Source organism: Bos taurus, chromosome 10 (genome assembly GCF_002263795.3).
Source record: "Bos taurus isolate L1 Dominette 01449 registration number 42190680 breed Hereford chromosome 10, ARS-UCD2.0, whole genome shotgun sequence".
NCBI lineage: Eukaryota > Metazoa > Chordata > Mammalia > Artiodactyla > Bovidae > Bos > Bos taurus.
The window spans coordinates 9273663-9295403 of NC_037337.1; the positions used below are offsets into that span (position 1 = coordinate 9273663).

At 35.6% G+C, this 21741-nt stretch overlaps 1 protein-coding gene across 3 annotated transcripts in view; it reads right to left on the reverse strand.

Annotated features, from left to right (window-relative positions):
• Positions 1-21741, reverse strand: part of AP3B1 (adaptor related protein complex 3 subunit beta 1) — a 235871-nt gene that overhangs the window by 174110 nt on the left and 40020 nt on the right. For all 3 annotated transcript variants that reach the window (XM_010808844.3, NM_001076534.1, XM_059890677.1), the window contains exons 3-6: positions 18451-18525; positions 4153-4248; positions 3386-3546; positions 952-1018 (exon numbers count right to left, since the gene is read on the reverse strand). In XM_010808844.3, coding sequence (XP_010807146.1) covers positions 952-1018; positions 3386-3546; positions 4153-4248; positions 18451-18525 — 399 coding nt within the window. The remainder of the gene's footprint in view (positions 1-951; positions 1019-3385; positions 3547-4152; positions 4249-18450; positions 18526-21741) is intronic.

Genomic DNA, 21741 nt, shown 5'->3' on the forward strand with positions numbered 1-21741 from the left:
ACTCCTCTATTTTTCATTATCTCTTTAATACTCAATACATTATAAAACAATTATTTGTTTTCAACTGATTCAGCCTTTAAAAATCCTAGGAAATCACTGTTTAAAATAAAAAAAAGTTGGCCTTAAAAGCAGTCGACAATTTAGCTACAGGTTAAAGAAAGAATTGTCTTTCCCCAACTTGCTCTTCTTCAGACTCTCATGAAGAAATATGTAACAAACTAAAATTCCAAATGGAACTTTTCTCTTTACCTGGACATTTTTATTTTTCAAGATTTTAATGAGCTCCATTAATATTTATATAATTTCAAAATCTATTTGTTGTTGTTCTGTCGCTAAGTCCTGTCTGTCTCTTTGCACTACAAGGACTACAGCATGCCAGGCTTCCCTGTCCTCCACTATCTCCCAGAGATCACTCAAATTCATATCCACTGAGTCAGTGATGCTGTCTAACCATCTCATCCTCTGCTACCCTCTTCTCCTTTAGCTCTCAATCTTTCCCAGCATCAGGGTGTTTTCCAATGAGTTGGCTCTTCGCATCAGGTAGTCAAAGTATTAGAGCTTCAGCTTTAGCATTAGTCCTTTCAATGAATATTCAAGGTTTATTTTCTTTAGGATTGATTGGTTTGATCTCCATGCAGTCCAGAGGACTCTCAAGAGTTCTCCAGCCCCACAGTTTCAAAGTATCAATTCTCTGGCACTCAGCCTTTTTTATGGTCCAAATCTCACATCTATAAGGACTACTGGAAAAAAAACATAGCTTTGACAATACAAACTTTTATTGGCAAAGTGATTTTTCTACTTTTTAATACATTATCTAGGTTTGCCATAGCTTTCCTTCCAAGGAGCAAGTGTCTTTTTATTCTATAAGAATTATTATGTCATATATATGATAGTAAAATAATATTATATAAATAAAGCACAATTTATTGGACATGAAAAGATATTACTTACTGTGCTTTTATCCTTCAGAAGTTTTTCAATAATTTCAATTAACATTTCTTTCTGCTCTGGATCAAGGCTAAAATATAAAAAGAAAAAACTTACGTTAATTTTTTTTCCTTTATTTCTAACTTTAAGTAAGGCTAATCATTTCAAGAATATGAAAAATTTTTAAAGTTGGGGGGAGAAAAAGACTTTAGATAGAAATAAACAGAAAACAAATTTAAAGTGGAATGAGTTGACTTTTCCTATTCTATCTAAAGTTGCTCATATTAATTAAACCCAGATATCAAAACCATTAAGAAAATAGTTAAAGAACAAAACTACTTCTTAAAATGAACTTGAAAACCTCAAGAAAGTAATTACAGTTAGTTAAACCACAAAACCTTTTTTTAACTAGGGGGAAATAACAAAATACGAATCATTTTTGACCATGGATACCTAACTGTCAAAAAGAAACACATAGAAATTTCCAAATAAAAATTCTGTATCATTCTAGTTTACTGACGGAGACATGCATAATAAAACCTGACATCTAAAACCAAAAAGTATAAACAAAGGCTCACATATAAATGACAGATGCATCATAATACCAGCTTTACATACCGAAAAAATTTCTTCCTAGCACAGAATTCAATTGTTCATTCACTGAGAAACTAAACAATGAGCCTACAAAGAGAAGTAAGACAATCTAGTACAGATAGTCCCAGATATAATCTTAAGACATAATGGTGCTATAGATAAGGGACTATGGGGATAGGGAACACTGATGAAGGCAGGAAGGTTGTGGAGGGTTTCTTTTGGGATGCGACATCTCAGATGAATCTTAAACAGCTTTAGAGCTGGAAAAAGTGGAAATATTCTAGGTAGGGACTAAAAAGGAACAAGAGATGGTAATGAGATAAGAAACATTTTATGGAGAGGACTAATAGGCAGTACTGAGCTACTAGACTGTAAATTCAAGACAGAGAGAGGTAACATGGAGCCCAGTGATGGGCTTTAAACTGTCATAGTGAGCTTTGATTGGAGAAGGAAACGGCAACCCACTCCAGTGTTCTTGCCTGGAGAATCCCAAGGACAGGGGAGCCTGGTGGGCTGCCGTTTATGGGGTCGCACAGAGTCAGACACGACTGAAGTGACTTAGCAGCAGCAGCAGCAGCAGCAGCGAGCTTTGATCTTATTTTGTAAGTTAATAAATAGAAAGGATAAAGACTACGAAGCATGAGTCGACTTTGACAATTAACCTAAGAAAATGAGTTTCACTTTTCATAAACATTATATAAGTTTATTATTGACCATTATAATTATCTCATTTATAATTACCCTGGAGGAGGGCATGGCAACCCACTCCAGTATTCTAGCCTGGAGAATCCTATGGACAGAGGAGCCTGGTGGGCTACAGTCCATAGGGTCACAAAGAGTCTCACTACTGAAATGACTAAGCACATAATTATCTGAACACTCAAAAATTTTAATTGTTTCAAATTCCACTCTCCCTTCTCTAATGTTTCCTAACTAATCCCATTTATATTTTACTTTAAGAAACCCTATATGACAATCTCTGAGCTCTACCCTATCAAAGGCACTGTCATTGTGCTTTATATATACATAGTTCATTATTTAGCAATACCTTACTTTAATTATAGATTGCTTTAATTATTTGGCATATGTTTGATTATTTCCCCTCAAAATGTGATAGTACATCCTCTAACATTTTCATACATCTTATGCATATAGCACCACACCAAAAACACAAAATGATCTTGATAAAAGCTCATGAAATAAATGGTAACTGAAAATAATACCAAATTATGAAAGATAATAATTCTTTTATATAAGCATTATATATTCTACAGAGATTAAGGTACCATATATATATGTATATATGTCTATCAATATAATTATACCATATACAATATATATATCACATAAATATAGTATGGTGCTATATTTAAAAATCAGTATTTAAACAGTATTTAATAAAACGGCTCTGGAAAAGAAGCAAGCAAGGAAGGGAATAGCAGGACCAAAGATGGATCAAAGGGTAACAAAGTGAGCTGAAAAGATAACAAGCTTTAGACTCTACCCTACAATAAGGAAGAGGAAAAAAATCTTAATTTTCTAATAACATAAATGTATGTATAATGAGAAAACCTGTATAAATGATAATTCAATATCTGATTATTTTTAAGTTATAAAATCCATAAAATATCACTGTCCCTAACAGGTTTACAAGTAGAAACCCTGCAAAGGCTCCCAAAATAACCGAAATAAAATAGAAGATGTATAAAGAATATTTGTGGGCAAGGAGAAAGAAACATGGTCACTGAGTTTACTTACTCAGTTTAAGGTCAAACTATTATATGAGCGAATAAAATACGCCTCCGTGGGCTTTAACATTCCATGCAACATTAGGGATGTTTGGTATTATTTATAAAGTACCAACCTGTACAGTTTTTGTATTGCGTGGGCTGCATTCTTCCTAACGTATGGTGATAAGTCAGCAGAAGCTTCCTTAATGGCAAGCATCATAATAGGTACAATAATTGGCACTCTAATACTTGACAGAACTCTCAAAGCACTTGCACGAATTAGTTGATTTGGGTCCTAAAAATAGTACAAAAATATTCATCAAAATTTCAAGTTTGCAATATTTCAAACACATCATTATGAAAGAGTTAACAGGTGCTTATAGGATATAACACAACAATAGCAAAAAAGAAAAAAAGCTACTTAATTTAAAATAAATAACCAGTATATGGAAGTGGCTAAGGAAGAAGAGAAATAAAACGTTTCTTTCTCTGAATAATGTTTTAACAAGCAAAGTAATGTTTTTAGTTCTACTTGATCATATATTACCAAACATGCAGGTTTTTAGAGTTCATAATAATAAAATGCTGCAGGTCGTTAATTTTATCTGAAAAAAAAAGTCACGCCCCCTCTTTGTATACTTTCTACAAGTTAGTGTAATGATGAAGAGTTCTTTGATGCACAATAATGATTACATTGAACATAATGGAACATACAAGGCAAAGCCCAGTTGATTATATAAATTATTTTCCTAGGGTATTGAATAGGCACAGTGAGAGGCCTTTTAACTCTTTCAAAACATGACTGCACTATTGAGTGGATTACTGCTCCACTTCTTTAAATGACACACCTTCAACTGTGCAGAAATGCTGCAGCTATCTGCCTGCTCACTCTACTATTTACCTTCAGAGCTCGCTGAAAAGTGCTTATGGACAAGAGGGCCAGATCCTGCTGCTCTTCAGCATATCGGACCAGGTAAACATACACTAACTTCTTGATCTGTGAAAAAGAAAAAACCATTTAATCCTAGCCAGAGTGAAAACTAAACATTCAATACTGTCTATACAAAAATCCATTCTCAACTTTCCTAAACTAAGTAACAGAACCTGCTCATAGGCTACACTGTAAAATAAAGATAATACAAGATAATTAATAGAAACAGAAAAAGTTTGTAAAGTAAGGATTTTACTAATCTAATCTGTAACAGCAACATCCTATCAAAGTGTCCTTCCTCTTGAAGGGAAAAAAAGTTCCTGAGCAAAACTTATACAAGAGTATTAAAACATTAACTAAACTGCAAAAGTATTTTCAAAATGAGGGATACAAATAATAGAAGGAACTTGGGTTCTGTCCACTAACCAACTTATGGTATGGGAACTCACATTTGCTTATCTGTCAAAGGTGCTGAAACACAATTCCGATTCTATGATAAAATTCAGATTCCAAAAGACATTACATGGTATTTTCAGCTCCGGAAGAATGTGTGACAACAGCATCAATTTAATGTAATAAAAATTCCAGACGGATGGAAATGTGTTATGAAAACTGTTTTCAAAGGCAATTAAATCACTAAATTTATAACAAAATTATGATGAGCAGAAAAATTAACCGAAAATTGAAATCTGAGTTGAAATTCATCAACTGCTTCCTTATGACACTGCTTTCAGCTTGTATCTCCCTTTACAAATATCTTCAGATAACACTGCCTGATTAATTTTCTGATATATTTCCACAGTACATATCTAAAGGTTTATGCAATGTTCAAAGAGCATGGGAAAGAAGGGGAAGTAGCTAGAAACAGCTGGAATCAATGCTGAAAAGGAAAACAATGCTATACCGGGCCATATTTTACATCATAGGAACCAATGTGGATTTCTTTAGGGATAACAGTCAGGGCTTCCCTGGTGGCCCAGATGGTAAAGAATCCACCTGCAACGGGGGAGACCTGAGTTGGATTTCTGGGTTGGGAAGATCCCCTGGAGGAGGTAATGGCAACCCACTCTAGCATTCTTGCCTGGAGAATCCCATGGACAGAGAAGCTTGGCAGGCTATATCGATAGTCCATGGGTTCGCAGAGTAGGACATGACTGAGCACCTAAGCGCAGCACGGCCGTGGCCTTCTCGTCCTCATGCTTCAGCTACTCTTGACACAGACAGCAGAGTTCTGGGTTCCTTCACCATGCTGTTTGCTCCCTTCTGAATTCACCCCAATTTGCCTATGTTCTTTTCAATGTGGCACTCCAAGCTACAAATGATGTCTAAGCAAGACAAACTAGTTAAGATTTTGTTCCAGATGAGGTGCTTTTACTGAGACAACTAATTCTTGATTAAAACCATATACTTTTTCCAAATGTACTACTGACTAAATCAATCCACACTTGAATAATTGGCCTAATGAGGTCTTTTAAAAGGAGGACACTATCTTACACATACCTATAGAAATTTTCAACAACTTAAATTCGATCCATCATGGCACCCTCCTCAGATAATTTTAGCTCTTAATCTATAATCCAACCTATTTTACTATTCTTCCCAATTTCAGGAACAAGAGTGAAAACTTGATGAACATACTTTCTACATCTTCATCATTACTAATAAAAATGCTAAACACACCATTTCAGGGTAATATCAATTTGTCTGTACTATCTTGACAGGGTTATAGGTGAAATTAACAAAAAACATATTTTCAGTTACTCTTCAGTGTTGAATAGACCCACAGAATCTTAAAAATGAAACCTAATATATAATACAGCCCATACTGTATGTAAAACCTACTCAATACAGCCCATAATCTTCCCTTTCCAGTCAATCAGAAACAGTCCTCAAATATAACTTGATTTTGTCTCAATCTCCACTTAGTTTATCATCCTTTTTTCTCTCAAGTTCTACTAATCAAAATCTTCCATAAAAGCAAACATTAAACAATAAAATTTCCACTAGTAGGGGAACAGTAAAACAAATTACGGTATATCCACATAACATTGTATTATGTGGCCATTATATATAATTAAGTGAATCTATATTTGACATTGAAAATATGTCCTTGTAAAAATTTTTAAGGATGCAAAACAGTATGTATTTTATGATCTCACTTCTGTATTAATAGAAAATATACACACACATGCTATATTTTATCAGTCTTAGGATACACCATTCAATTTGTAAGATGTACCATAATTTCATGGACCACAAGAAAGGTACAAACCTCTGCCAATTTTAAGTCATCCCCAATTGTAAAGATAAGTCCCAACTGCATAAACTTTAAAATAGAAAACACATGTCTTAGACCAGACATAATATGGTAATAATAGCAAATAGTTATATACTTAACTATGTGTCAGGCACAGTTCTAAATGTTTTATTCAGATTAATTAATTTTATATTCACAACTCAATGAATAGACATTATCATTTGTACTTTACAGGTGAAGAAACTGAAGCACAGAGACACTAAGTAACTTGAGCAACATGGAAATCTATTAAACGAAGAACCAAGATTCAAAGCAGTTAAGCATAAAAGTTAACATTACACAGTAAAGTGTTAACAGTGACTGTCTTTGGGTAATGGTATTAACCAGTGACCTTCACTCTTTACATATTTCTATATTATTTAATTTTTTTACAACAAATATTAAGTTTATACTCATAAACCAATAGAGACATTTTCACTTCAGGGGTGAATCTCATGTTTCCAGACAACCTCCAACTCCAAAATAATAGTACTTTCTCTGATTTTAAAAGTATTTGAAGTTTTCATTATAAACAATCTGAAACAACGTATTTTTAAGTTCCCACACTCCTCTAAGATGGCTTTTTCTATAGCATTGGCAACATGTAGCCACCAGAACTATTTTAAATGAGTTCAACAGACAAAAACTCAGCTAAATCAACAAGTTTTTGCAAGTCAACTGTGACAGCCCCCTGCTGTTGAACGTTAGCCAATCAGAAACAAATTCACTCCAAAAAACCACACACCTTGGCCTGTCAATCAATCAAAAGCAGATCTCACCCAAATGCCCACTCATCCACAGATGATACCAACCCACTCAGACCCCTTCAAGTCAATCAAGTGATCTCACATAAGAATACAAAAAATGGGTTCCAAAATTAAATGATACTAGTATCCAAGATGGTAACCAAATGATCCAAATATACCCAATGCTTTAGATTATATTTAAATAGATATATAAAATCTTTAAATTCTTAAATCCCAGTTTAAGAAGCACTTATCATTTTCTCCCCAACCAGATTTTAAAGTTCCTAAGATTACAACAGTACTTTGGCCACCTCATGTGAAGAGTTGACTCATTGGAAAAGACTGATGCTGGGAGAGATTGGGGGCAGGAGGAGAAGGGGAGGACAGAGGATGAGATGGCTGGATGGCATCACTGACTCGATGGACGTGAGTCTGAATGAACTCCGGGAGTTGGTCATGGACAGGGAGGCCTGGCGTGCTGCGATTCATGGGGTCGCAAAGAGTCAGACACGACTGAGCGACGGAACTGAACTGAACTGAAGATTACAACAGCACCAAAAAGGAGCCAACATTTGCTGGTTGACTGATCTGCACCAATTTAAACGTATCAAATCAAGATTTTAAATAAGATATTTTTCAAATCTTGGAACAAACGTGAGGTTATTTAGTACAGGCACCATAGCCTGGCACACAGTAAGAGCCCAATAATAATCAGCTGAATGAAACATCACAGCCCAATGAGAGACAATGGGCGGGGGGTGGGGAGGGACATTTCCTATTAGATTGCTATATCTAACTTACCACCAATAGTTACAATTCATGAAACAGATGTTTAAAAGGACATCAACACACTGTTAGAAAACAACAGGTATTAAGAAGATTGCCTCCAAAGTCTTTAACTTGTGGGTTTTTTTAAAGAAAATTAATCATTTAAAATACTCTTTCTCTTCACCAATTATATTCAGATCTCAGTCTACAGTTCTCAGCAAAGTGTGGAAACAAGATTGGGTTGGGTCCACAGCCACCTCATCTTCTTGGGATTTATTTCTCAGCAACATCTTTTATTTACCTAACTGTAAGCCAGCTCTTAAAGCTGAATTATGAACTCCAAAATATATCTAGCATATATACCGGCAACACTGAAACATTCAAACCACAGCTGAGCTAGAAGGCTTGCTATAATTACTCACCATTGGAGAAGGATTTTTATGACTGTTATAGCAAAAAGCATAACAATATTAAATCACAGAAGGTTGCAAAACACTAAATTTGTTCAAGTTCTGTTATAAGAATCAATCAATATTGACCACAAGAGGCCTATGCACTGACTGGCTGCAGGTGTGCAGAGAAAGCCTACTTTCCCTGAAACCATTCTGTGACCAGAAATGGGAGTACTTAAAGCTTCGTGACTACTCCATTCTCTGATCAGTTACTTTCATTCAATGTTACAATACTCCTTGCTGTAAAGCTAATCACAGCAGAGCCCCAGTAGGCTGGAAGAACACAGGCAGATCTGTTTAATTAGCTTATCAATACTAGTGCATCAAACTTCATGAGTTATTGACTAAACCTTTGATTATTTCTGTAGTATAACCACTGATTGCTTACTAGGTCACTTTTGGTATCATTTGACATCGAATGGCTTATGACGTACAGCTCAACTGTGTGTCTAAGGCAGCATGTACTTGTAAAAATGAAATTTTGTACTTGACAGCAATGAAACATCCATTTTCTGAACATAAATTTTAAGCAGCTTAGGTCAGTTTTTCCACATTAGAGGATTAAGCCTGTTTCCAAAAACTAACAGCATTTTAAGAGCAAAACAAACCTAGAACAAACAGATCAATACAGTAGTCCCCCTCTACCTGTGAGGGGTATGTTCCAAGACCCCCAGGAGATGCCTGAAACTATAGATGGTACTAAATTTCATACATATTCTGTTTTTTCCATAAAGTTTAATTTATAAATTAGCCACAGTATGAGGCTAACAATAACTAATAATAAAGGGAACAGTATAACAATATACTGTAATGGAAGCTGTGTGAATCTGATCCCTCTCACTTACTGGACTGCACCTACCCTTCTTTTTGTGGTGATGGGAGATGATGAAATACCTATGTGTAAGATGAAGTCAGGTGAATGAAGCTGGCACTGTGATACAGGGTCAGGCTGCTATTGACCTTCTGATGGTGCATCAGAAAGAGGGTCATCTGCTATGGGTGATCCTGGGATTACCGAGCACGACAATGTTGATGGTTAGATGTTAGGAGCAGATGTCATCAATGGTTGGGGACCCCAGAGAGAATGGCACAAAATTTCATCACACTAGTGGGAGAAGACAATGGCACACCACTCCAGTACTGTTGCCCGGAAAATCCCATGGATGGAGGACCCTGGTAGGCTGCAGTCCATGGGGTCGCTAAGAGTCGGACACGACGGAGCGACTTCACTTTCACTTTCCATTTTCATGCATTGGAGAAAGAAATGGCAACCCACTCCAGTGTTCTTGCCTGGAGAATCCCAGGGACGGGGGAGCCTGGTGGGCTGCAGTCCATGGGGTTGCACAGAGTCGGACACGACTGAAGCGACTTAGCAGCAGCAGCATGTGTTATAGTGAGCAATTTAAAACTTATGAACTGTTTATTTCTAGAATTTTCCATTTAATATTTTTGGACTGCAGCTAACCATGGGTAACTGAAATCATGGAAAGTGAAACCATGGGGGAGAGGCAGAATTATATTTATAGGGACATTTCTGTTACAAATATTAGACAGCATATCAGAATCTGATTGTAAAGGTTAAAAATGAATAGAAAAGTTCTACTCTTGATAACTGAACATTACAAATAGCTAACAGTACAGAATTTTCTATTTAAAACAAGAATCCTGGAAGTCCAGGAGGAACAAGTTACAGCATAACTTATTATCAATATCCAAGGACTTGGTCATTTCTAGCCATATCTAAAACAAAAAATTTATATACCCAAATGGGCCAAAGACCTAAACAGACATTTCTCCAAAGAAGACATACAGATGGTCAGCGGGTGCACAGAACAGTGTTCAACATCACTAAACATTAGAGAAATGAAAATCAAAACTACAATGAGGTATCACCTCACTCTGATCAGAATAGCCATCACTTAAAAAAAAAAACCTACAAATAACAAATGCTGGAGAGTGTATGGAGGAAAGGGACCCCTCTTACACTGCTGGTGGGAATGTAAACTGGTGCAACCACTATGGAAAACAGTACAAAGTTTCCTCAAAACACTAAAAAAACGTTGCCGTATTACGCAGAAATCGCACTCCTGGGCCTATACCCTGACAAAACCGTCATTTGAAAAGATACACGCATCCCTATGTTTTCAGTAGCAGGATTCCCAATAGCCAAAACATGGAAACCACCTAAATGTCCATCAACAAATGAATGAACAAACAAGATGTGGTACATATATACAATGGAATACTTGTTGCTGTTCAGTTGCTAAGTTGTGTCCAAATCTTTGCGACCCCATGGACTGCAGCACTCCAGGCTTCCCTGTCTTACACTATCTCCAGAGTGTGCTCAGATTCATGTTCACTGAGTCAGTGATGCTATCTAACCATCACATCCTCTGCCACCCTCTTCTTTTGCCTTCAATCCTTCCCAGCTGTAGGGGTCTTTTCCAATGAGTCGGCTCTGTGCATCACGTGGCCAAAGTACTGGAGCTTCAGCTTCAGCATCAGTCCTTCCAATGAATATTCAGGGTTGATTTCCTTTAGGATGGACTGGTTTGATCTCCTTCCTGTCCAAGGGACTCTCAAGAATCTTCACCAGCACCACAGTTCAAAAACATCAATTCTTCGGGGCTCTACTTTCTTTATGGTCAAACTCCCACATCCATACATAACTACTGGAAAAACAACAGCTATGACTATACGGACCTTTGTCAGCAAAGTGATGTCTCTGCTTTTTTATATGCTGTCTAGGTTTATCATAGCTTACAAAGAGCAAGCATCTTTTAATTTTGCCCCTGCATTCTCCATCCACAGTAATTTTGGAGCCCAAGAAAATAAAATCTGTCACTGCTTTCACAATGGAATACTACTCCTTAAGTATAAGATAATACTTAAGAATGAGATAATACCATTTACTGATTCAATGGGCTTGAACGTTGAGCGAACTCCAGCAGATGGTGAAGGACAGGGAGGCCTGACTTGCTGTAGTTCATGGAGCTGCAGAGAGCAGGACACAACTCAGTGACTGAACAATGGCAACAGCAGCATTCACAGCAACATGGATGGAGCTGGCAATCATCCTACTCAGAGAAGCAAGTCAGGAAAAAGGATAAATATGGTACAATATCACTTGCGTGTGGCACAAATGAATTTATCCAGGGAACAGAGAGTCACAGACACAGAGAACAGCCCTGTGGTTGCCAAGGGGGAGAGGAGGCTGGGGAAAGGATTAGAGATACAAACTGTTATACAGAATGGATAAGTAACAGGGTCCTGCTGCAGAGCACACAGAACTACATTCACTATCCTGTGAAAACCCATAATGGAAAAGAATATAAAAAACAATGTATACATATAACTGAATCACTTTGCTGTACAGCAGAAACTGATACAGCAGTGTAAATCAACTCTCCTTCAATACAATAGAGTTAAAACAAATTTATACCAATGCCAGATACCTCCCAAAGGATAGCTAATACCAGATGATGATAAAAGGTCAAAGAAACTGAAGAAAAAGGAGGAAGGATTCAAACAGGAAGAATGGCTTTAAAAGGGGAATGACCTAAAATGGTTTCTGAAGCCAAGCTGCCTGGCTCTGGATTCTGACTGCCAGGCACTAGTGTGTGACCTTGCTCACGTAACCTAATCTCTCTGCTACTCTGTCCTCATAATGAAAATACGGAAAATGAAAGAACCAGCTTCACAGGGCTGTTTGCGAGCATAAAGTGAGTTGTTATATGTAAGGCACTAAGACAAGCTTTACCTACAGCTCATAACTTTTCTAAGTGAAAGCCTGATTTTTTTCCCCAGCTACTTAAACTCTTAGACCAGAAATCATAAAACTAATGTACATATCAAATTAGGAGCTCAAACAGCTCAGATGGCATTGTCATACCACAAAAACAGTTTAATTAAATTATCAATTCAGAATTATACATCGTAACAAGCTCATAAATTGTACTTAATAAGTATCTACTAAACTAATCATAAGTAAACTTTGAAAATATTGTAAGATTACATGCTCAGTCTAGATTTATCCCATTAATTAGAATCAGTTCATCAACTTAAGTCCAATATTAATTTATCCTAGTTCTTCAGTTGGCAACAAGTATACAAGTGTTTCGATTTTAATTTACTCAAGTTAGTCAAGTTCATTCTACGATGCCTATTCATTTGTGCACAAAATTCATCTATCTGAAATATGTATTGTATTTACTATCTAATAGAAAATGACATTACTTCAAAATGTATCTAAAAAGCAGGTTTAAAATTTTTATAGAATCTTTAAATTTGTATAATATAAATTATCCTACTAAAAAATTTAAGATGACAGGAAAACATTTTATATACTGAAATGTACACTCTAAAAATTGTATAACATACTTCACCACGCTTTTCCAGATTTCGAACATGCAAATGCAAATTATTTAAACTACTAGTTTCTCTTGTATGAGAGATTAACGCCCAATCTATTCCATAGTGTCCAAATAATAGGTAAGAGTCTACATTATATCAACATTGTGTTTGTATAACAGAAGTGAAATGTGACCTGGCTGATCTGTTTGTTTCACTTAAGCAAAAAACTCTAATCATCATTCTCAGGTCATGATTAGTTTACGCACTCTATTTTTCTTCTTCCAAATTTTTCATTAGAAAATGCCTTGTTTTCCAAACTAGAAGTAATTAAGTACTGACTATAAAACTGCTAATGATATGCAGTTTACTTAATATATTCTGTAAAACCCCGTCACAGAACTCGATATAAAGGATGGAAAAGAGAAAGAGAATTTTCAAGCATGTAAACCAGCTATAAATTGAAAATTCCTCATGGAAAGTAGGAAAATTTGAGAGTGATGTTTTCATTTGACTGATAACTTTCCATATTTTAGGGTTTTAAAAATATTTCCAGATTATGATATAAAGCTATAACTTAGAAATAATAACTGAGAGATCTTATTTACCCTCCCTACCTTAACCACACAGAAAATCAGGGGGAATAAAGTGAAACAAAAGTTTTCATATGTTGGACACAAGGCAGTACATTACTGTGAACCCTGCTGCTGCTGCTGCTAAGTTGCTTCAGTCGTGTCCGACTCTGTGCGACCCCAAAGACGGCAGCCCACCAGGCTCCCCTGTCCCTGGGATTCTCCAGGCAAGAACACTGGAGTGGGTTGCCATTTCCTTCTCTAATGCATAGAAGTGAAAAGTGAAAGGGAAGTTGCTCAGTTGTGTCCGACTCTTCGCGAGCCCATGGACTGCAGCCCACCAGGCTCCTCCGTCCATGGGATTTTCCAGGCAAGAGTACTGGAGTGGGGTGCCATTGCCTTCTCCGACTGTGAAGCCTGAGAAAGGGGAAAAAGTCAAGGGAGCAACTCAAACAGAATCCAGAAAACTCACTGTGCCTCACTGTGCTGAGGAGACAGTGATCAAAGTTCACACAGGCCAAGGGTGCCTGAGTTTGCAAAGCAGAATACCAAAGAGGAGGGAACTTCAGAGAGATAAAGAAAGCACTCTGGAGAGGAACAACATCAAACTGTGGGCTAGCACGGTCTTGCACATACGATGCAACTATCTGAAGCCAGACCAGAAAAACACACGGAAGCAGCAGGCACAACAGACACCAAAGATCACATAAAGCAAGGAAAAGCTCATGTTCTCACCAGCCAGAGAGAAAATATCTCATAAATACACCTATGACTGAGCAGAATCCTAAGGTACTGCTTTAGTAGTGGGCCTACATCAGTCTAGCCTAAAGGTGTTTCTGTATCTTTTAGTAAACATTGAAAGTATGCTTTGACAAGTATCCTCCAATTAAAAATTTAAAAATACAAAAAAAAAAGAAAGGATAAGGTGGTAAGAAATTCATATTTAGTGGACTAGCTCAGAGATCTGATACAGCTACTGACTGTTTCTCAGAGAACCTAAGCAGTTAAAATAAAACAGTATAAAATATCCAAAACAAGTATGCTTTGAAATAATCAAATGATCCACATAAACTTAACTGTGCATCACAAGAAAACTCAACGCAATTTAAACAAAAATCAGGATAGTATGAATCATAACTGTGAGAAAAATCAGTCTCCAGAAAAAGACTTAAAACGACAGAAATGACAGAACTAGCAGAGGGATGTTACAACTATTATAGATATGCTCCATATGGCCAACAAGGTAGACAAAAATATGGATATGCTGAAGCGATAACTGGAGGATATAAAAACGATCTCATTAAACATGTAGAAATGAAAAATACAGTAGCTGGTAAGATAACTATACTGCAGGGGAGTCACAACAGCTAGACACTACAAAAGGCAAGATGGGTTAGCCTGAGCACTTCTCAAGTGAAGCACAGGGAGAAAAGACTGAAAAAGGGACCTGTGCAACACTACCAATTAGTGTACTGTATGTCTGCTTGAAATACCAGAAGGAACGAAGACAGAAAAGACATATTTTTGAAAAACTAATGTCTGAAATGTTTATCAATTTTAAGAAAATTATAAACCCACACGAGTTAGAAGCTCAACAAACCCCAAGCAGAATAAGCATGAAGAAAAATATGACAAGGTATACCACAGTAAAACTGAAAACCAGTGATAAACAGAAAAATCTTAAAATCAACAGAGGAAAGAAAAGATAGCTTACACAGACAGAGAAGAGTGATAAGACACTTGGCATAAGAAGCCGTGTAGGTCAGAAAACAATAAAATATTTTTTAAATACTAAAAGAAAAAGACAGTAAAGAACATAGAAATATACATTTTACTCAGCAAAGATGTTTTCAAATTGTATACAAAAGAAGAGAAAGACTTTTTTAAACAAAAGCTGAGAAAACTCATCAGCAGCAAAACAAAACATTAAAGAAATTCCTCTAGTCATTCAGGGAAAAAAATCCAGTCATTCATGGACTTACATGAAGGAATCAAAAGGGACATGAATGGTAAACACAGAAGGACAAACAAAAGACTTTGGGGGGTGGGAAGGGGAGCTCATTTTTAAATCTCTTTAATAGATATATGGACTTGTGGTAATTTTGGAATAAAACCCCAGCAGAACAATCTCCCACATACAATTAAAAAACCTAGACATAATACAAAAAGCACTAATGTCCCTGGCAATGAAACAGAAACAAACAGATTCTTCTGGTATAGAGTATGTGCAAAGATGGTAAGAAAAAGAGCTGCATGAACTAACGTCCCCATTTCCATGGTTTTCTGCTGAGGCTAAGTGAACAGTCAATGAAGTACAGGTGGAGGCACTGATGGATAAACCAGTCTCTCTGACAGAACCCAAAAGTGAACACAGCAACACCATGGCCACTGAAGACAACAGGGGAATCCATAAAGTAGAGCCCGGAGATGGGCTCTTAAGCAGTCTCTAGCCACATCTCTGACTAACTTCTGAACCATGGAAGCTCAGAACAGACTCAAAGCAGCTCAGCAAAAGACAAAACATATGAGATTAAGCTGCTGCCTATGCAAGAGAATTTGAAATCTGAATCTAGGCAAAATAACTGCCTTCTAAAACAAAAACATCACCTATAGAATATAAAAGGATGCAGAATCTACATAATTTAATATTCATTATTTCAAAAGAAACAACCTAAATTATCCAACATAAGAAAAAGTAAAACAATGGAACATAAGCACACAAGAAAAGGAAATCAACGAATAAAAGCCTGAGGAAATGATACTGGAACTAGCAGACAAGGATTTTAGAGCTGGTGTTACACTTATTCTTAAGAAAAAGAAAATGTGCTCTCCATTAATATAGGATATAGGAAATCGCAGCAAGGAAACAAAGGATATAAAGGGATAAACTGAAATTCTAAAATGAAAAAATAGTTTTAATACTTTTAATATCTTAATTTCTAAAGTAAAAATGAATGTACTTAATTAAATGGAGTGAACAGAAGAATGAGTAAGCAAACTCAAAAATAGATGAGTAAGAATTATATAATATAAAGAATAAGAAAAAAATCTAAAAAAACCAACAAAGTTCCATACATTCTCAGATAAAAATTAAACAACATAACATATATGCAATTTTAATACCAGAAAGAGAAAAAAGAAGAGGGCAAATATTACCTGAAGAAATAATCGCCCCAAATTTTCCACTTTTGATCAAAGACAGGAACTTACAGGACTAAGGTGCTCAACACACACCAACCAAATGAACACGAATAAAATCACACCAAGGCACAGTACAGTCAGATTACTCAAAGCCAAAGATAAAGAGCAAAAGATGAAAGCATCAAGAGGAAAATTACAAATTATACAGGAAGATCAATGATCCAGTCATCAGAAACTTTACATAAGAAAGTATGGACAGCAAAAGAATCTTCAAAGCATCTTTGTGTTGAAACAAAAACAAACTATTAACCCAGAAGTCTACAACCAGTGAAACAATTCTTCAGGAATGAAGGCAAAATGCAAACATTTTCAGATAAAAGTAAGAGAATTCATTGCTAGCAGACCTCCACTACAGAAAAAGCCAACAGAAATTCTTCAGGCAGGATGATCTTGATACTGACAGAAATGTGAATCCTTAGAACTCAAAGAAAACATTGGATATGATAAATATCTGAATAAATGATTAATACTTTTTTGTGTTTTTTTCTTTTAATTCCTTTGTATCACATAAGTATTTAAAGGAAAAACTTCACTGTCTTATGATGTTTTTAACTTATATAAACCTGGTAAGTTAATAACTAAAACTTAAAAGACAAAAGGGATATGGATATATACAGTTGCAAGATTTCTATACTTTATGTGAAGAAGTGCAACATTAAACATAACTGGACTGTGAAAAGCTAAGTGGATACAGCCAACACTAAGAAAAAAAAATACAAAGTATGGGTTAAAAATAAAAACAAGAAAAATTTAACTGTCATTTCTTCCATTAAAAAAGAGGAAAAGAAGAAGAGAGGAAAAAAAACAAACAAACAAAGGAAACCAAAAAAAAAAGAAATGGTATAATAGTACACTCAAATTCAACAACATCAATAAATACATGAAGTGTTAACAAAATAAACACTATTACAAAACCGAGATGGAACTCCCCTGGTGCTACAGTGCCTAAGAATCCACCTGCCAGTGCAGGGGACATAGGTTCAGTCTCTGGTCTGGGAAGATTGCACATGTCACAGGGCAACTAAACTTGTGACCACATCTGTAATACTGAAGCCCGTGCGCCCTACAGCCTGTGCTCTGCAACAAGAAAAGCCACTGCAATGAGAAGCCCACAAACCCCAACTAGAGAACATCCTAACACAACTAGAGAAAGCCCATACAGAGCAACAAAGAACTAGGACAGCCAAAAATAAATTAATTAATTAAAAAAACAAAAACAAAAAAACATACCATTTGCTCAGATCAATCTCTATTTCTCTTCATTGAACTTTTCAATCCTACTCATCTTTCTCAACAGTTTCTACATGGGCTCATTCTGTTTTTCTTTCACACTCTATCAGTCTCATATTAGTCCTTCTGATCTAATATTAATTACCTTGGCCTCAAAGTTCTGTCAATCTCTCGACAGTTATACAGAGAGACCAATAATTGAAGGCTCCCACTACATCCTGCCTTCTGCTCACCTCCTGCTACACTGAGAAAGGGTCTACCAGAACTAAGATGCTCCAGGAAAAGCACTAGATTTGGAGTCCTAACACCTGGATTCAGTCTCTGCCCTGATTAGGCCTGGACATACAGTACTTTAAAATCAAGTCCCAAGAGCAGAACTTCAACAAAACTAGCTTCTAAGAATACTTAGAAAGTTACCATCCTTAACCAAGATGAAGTAATCTCAATTTTACTTTTCACATTCTCCAGGAAAATTCCAAGCTAAGATTATGTCTACTTTATATTCAATTCCACCTATTAAGATTATGGACATTTTATTTGTATCAAAAATCTAGTGACACTTAAATATCTTATGTTGTATTTCAAAGTAACTGAAAAGTATATGATTCTATCACAACAAAAAGAATCATGAAAATTATGAATCAAAACAGTACCTCAATATTTTTACTGGCCACATTCTTCACAACAGCAGGAAATAGTTCAGATGCATTTTTCCCTTTTGCAATCATCTGAGGAATAAAAGTAGAATATAAGAGCTCAAACTTTTAAAAAATTAGTCATTTGAAAACAAAACATAAATTCTACATACATATAATATTTAGAAGATAAGCTACAGAAACAAGTTAAGCTATAGAATTAACAAGCTTAACTCTTTTTGAGTCATCTTACTTAGCCCAACTATCTGCACCAAAGAACAATCTCTTGTGAATCAATATAAATACACAAATACATAGACATATTAGGGAAGAAACACAGTAATTTAAGACATACAATATTTATAATAGATTTCTATGGTTAATGGCATTATAAACATTTTCAAATATTTGTACTCTAACAAGTTTTTACATTAAAGATATAATACATTTACAGTGGGGTGGGGGTGGAGAATAAATGTTATTCTAAACAAACTACAGTTATTCTTTCTCCCTTTTTTTTTTTTAAATAGATTCCCCTACTTCTCCAACCATTTTCTTCAAAGCTCCCTTCACGAGGTCCTCTTCCTTTCCTCATTAAAGTTAGATGTACCACCATATTTTCTAAGAGAAAAAACAAGATTCAATTCACCCTCCTGCGTTAACTTCTAATTTTTTTACAAAGATCTTTGCTATATACCATATCTAAGGATAAAAAGATATAAGGTGTTTAGTTTTATAAATTTACAAAAACATTTTATAAATACTATGTGACATTTTAAACAATATTAATCTCAGTTAATAATCTCTCAGAAGATTTTCTACATGACAGCTTTAGAAAACTCTATTATAAGCTAATCTTCATTTTCTATTTCTTTACCTGTGAAATTTCTTGTTTTGTGAAACCTTCTGAGGATTAAAGAAGGTTCATAAAGTGGTGCAGCTAAAGTATTTTTATGCGATTTTTACAATTTTCTTATATGTAAAATAAGGAGAGAGGGATTCATGTTCTCTAAGATCCCTTCTTTCAGTCATTCAATAATTACCTAAGTCAGATATCCTCTTCTATGATACCCTATTCCAAGGCTTCCCCAACTTTAGTCTACAGAATGCTATTCAAAAAGATGTTACTACATGAAGGAGAAAAAAAATCCGAGAGTCAAATACATTCAACAAACATTCGCCAAGAGAACATTACATGCCAGGAACTATTCTAGGCCTTGGGGGTAAAACCGTGAACAATACAAAGTCTTTACCCACTGGATTATTCACAAGTGCTCAATTGTGTCTGTCTCTGTGCAACCCTGTGGACTGCGGTCTGCCAGGCTCCTCTGTTCATGGGATTTTGCAGGCAAGAATACTGGAATGGGTAGCCATTTCCTCTTCCAGGGGATCTCCCTGATCCAGGAATTGAACCTGAATCTCCTGCATGGCAGGCAGATTCTTTACCTCTCAGTCAGCAGGGAAGCACCTCACCCATCTGAGCTTACTTCTAATGGGGGTGAGGGACAAAAAACAATGCGAGGATAACAGTGCTATGGAAAGTTAAAGCACTGCAGGAGAAACCAAAGTGCCAGGTTAGGAGTGGGAGTTGTTCTTCTGTGTTTTGGTTAGTTTTTGCATGGTATGTATTTTTCCATCTTTCTATTCTTTATCTTTACATTAAGAGTGGATTTTTCCTAGAGAACATATGGTTCCATCTTGACACTTTGATCCAATATGACCGTCTCTTTTCGTTGGTGACAGGAGATGAGTACTGATGCACTTAGATTCAGCTCTACCACTTTATTCATCATTCCTTATTCCCTGTGCTTGTTTTGTCCTGACTGCCATTACTCTCATGATTCAGACATTTTTTTTGGTATCCAATAACCTAACTTATATTTTTATTTTTATATTGACTATTTGGCAATTAACTTTTTGTGTAATTTTTATTGGTTCTTCTAGAAATTATGAGATAATTACAAAGATGCACAAACACAGTTTACAGATACATAGATAAGTAAGTCAAGGTATGTCAAACCTTCTACGGTCATCTCAGAGTTTATATTTTATAAGTTACTAGGTTATACGAGTTCTTTATATATTCTGCAAAGTCTACATCAGCTATGATTAAAAATATTTTCTCCAGTGGGTTGCCTTCTCATATGGTTGACAGTGTCATTTGATGCACAGTTTTACGTTTTGATATAGTCTAAACGATCAATTTTTTCTTTTTGCTCACCTTTTGATGTCATATCCAAGAATCCTCTGACAAATCTCATGTCATACCCTGTGTTTTAGCTCTTACATTGAGGTCTTTGACTCATTTTTTAAGTTATTCTATATATGATATTAAGTAGGGGGTCTAAATTCATTCTCTTGCATGTGGGTTTTCAGTTTCCAAACACTATTTGGGGAGATTCTACCCCCACTGAATGGTCTTGCACCCTTGTTGAAAATAATGTGGCCACATACATGAAGTTTTTCTTTTAAGGCACTCTATGTGTGTGTATATATATATAAATAAATATATACACATTTATATATATGTCTGCCTTTAAGCTGGTACCACACATTTTTTAAAATTTAACAATATATTTTATTTAACCTTATATATCCAAAATACTAGAATTTCTTTAAAAATGTTTCACTGACTTCTAGCTCCCATGGTTTTTGATGTTGATTTTTTTTTGTTTTGTTTTGTTCTTGATGGTTTTGATGTTGATATGGAGTTGTTCAAATTACTGTTCCCTTGTATGCAATGTATTTTTTTCCCCAAGTACTTTCTAAATTTTTTCTTTATTGATTTCCAGTTTAACTGCTATATGTTTATGAATGGTTTTCATTCAGTTTTATCCTGATTGGGGTTCAAGGAGTTTCTTTTATTTACAAACTTAAGTCATACATCAAGTCTGGGGAGTTTTCAACAAGTATGTCTTCCAAGTATTTTTCCTGCCCTAAAAAAATGTTAGATGGACATATATATTGGATATTTTTTACTATCCAACAAGACCCCAAGGTTTTGTTCCCTTCTTTTTAATCTCTATTCAACAAATTGACTACTTTCTAGTGATTTCAACTTCTGACATATCGATTCTGCTATTCAATCCAAGACATTTTTGATTCCAGATATGACACTATATCCATGTCAGAAATTTCAACAAATTTCTACATGATGTAATTAACTTGAGATATTTTGGAAAACTATTTACCTATGAGCTATTACCTGGGGAATAAGTAGACACAGGCTATCCCTTTTCCTAGAGTAACTTACGGGAGGAGAAGGGGATGACAGAGGATGAGATGGTTGGATGGTATTACGACTCGATG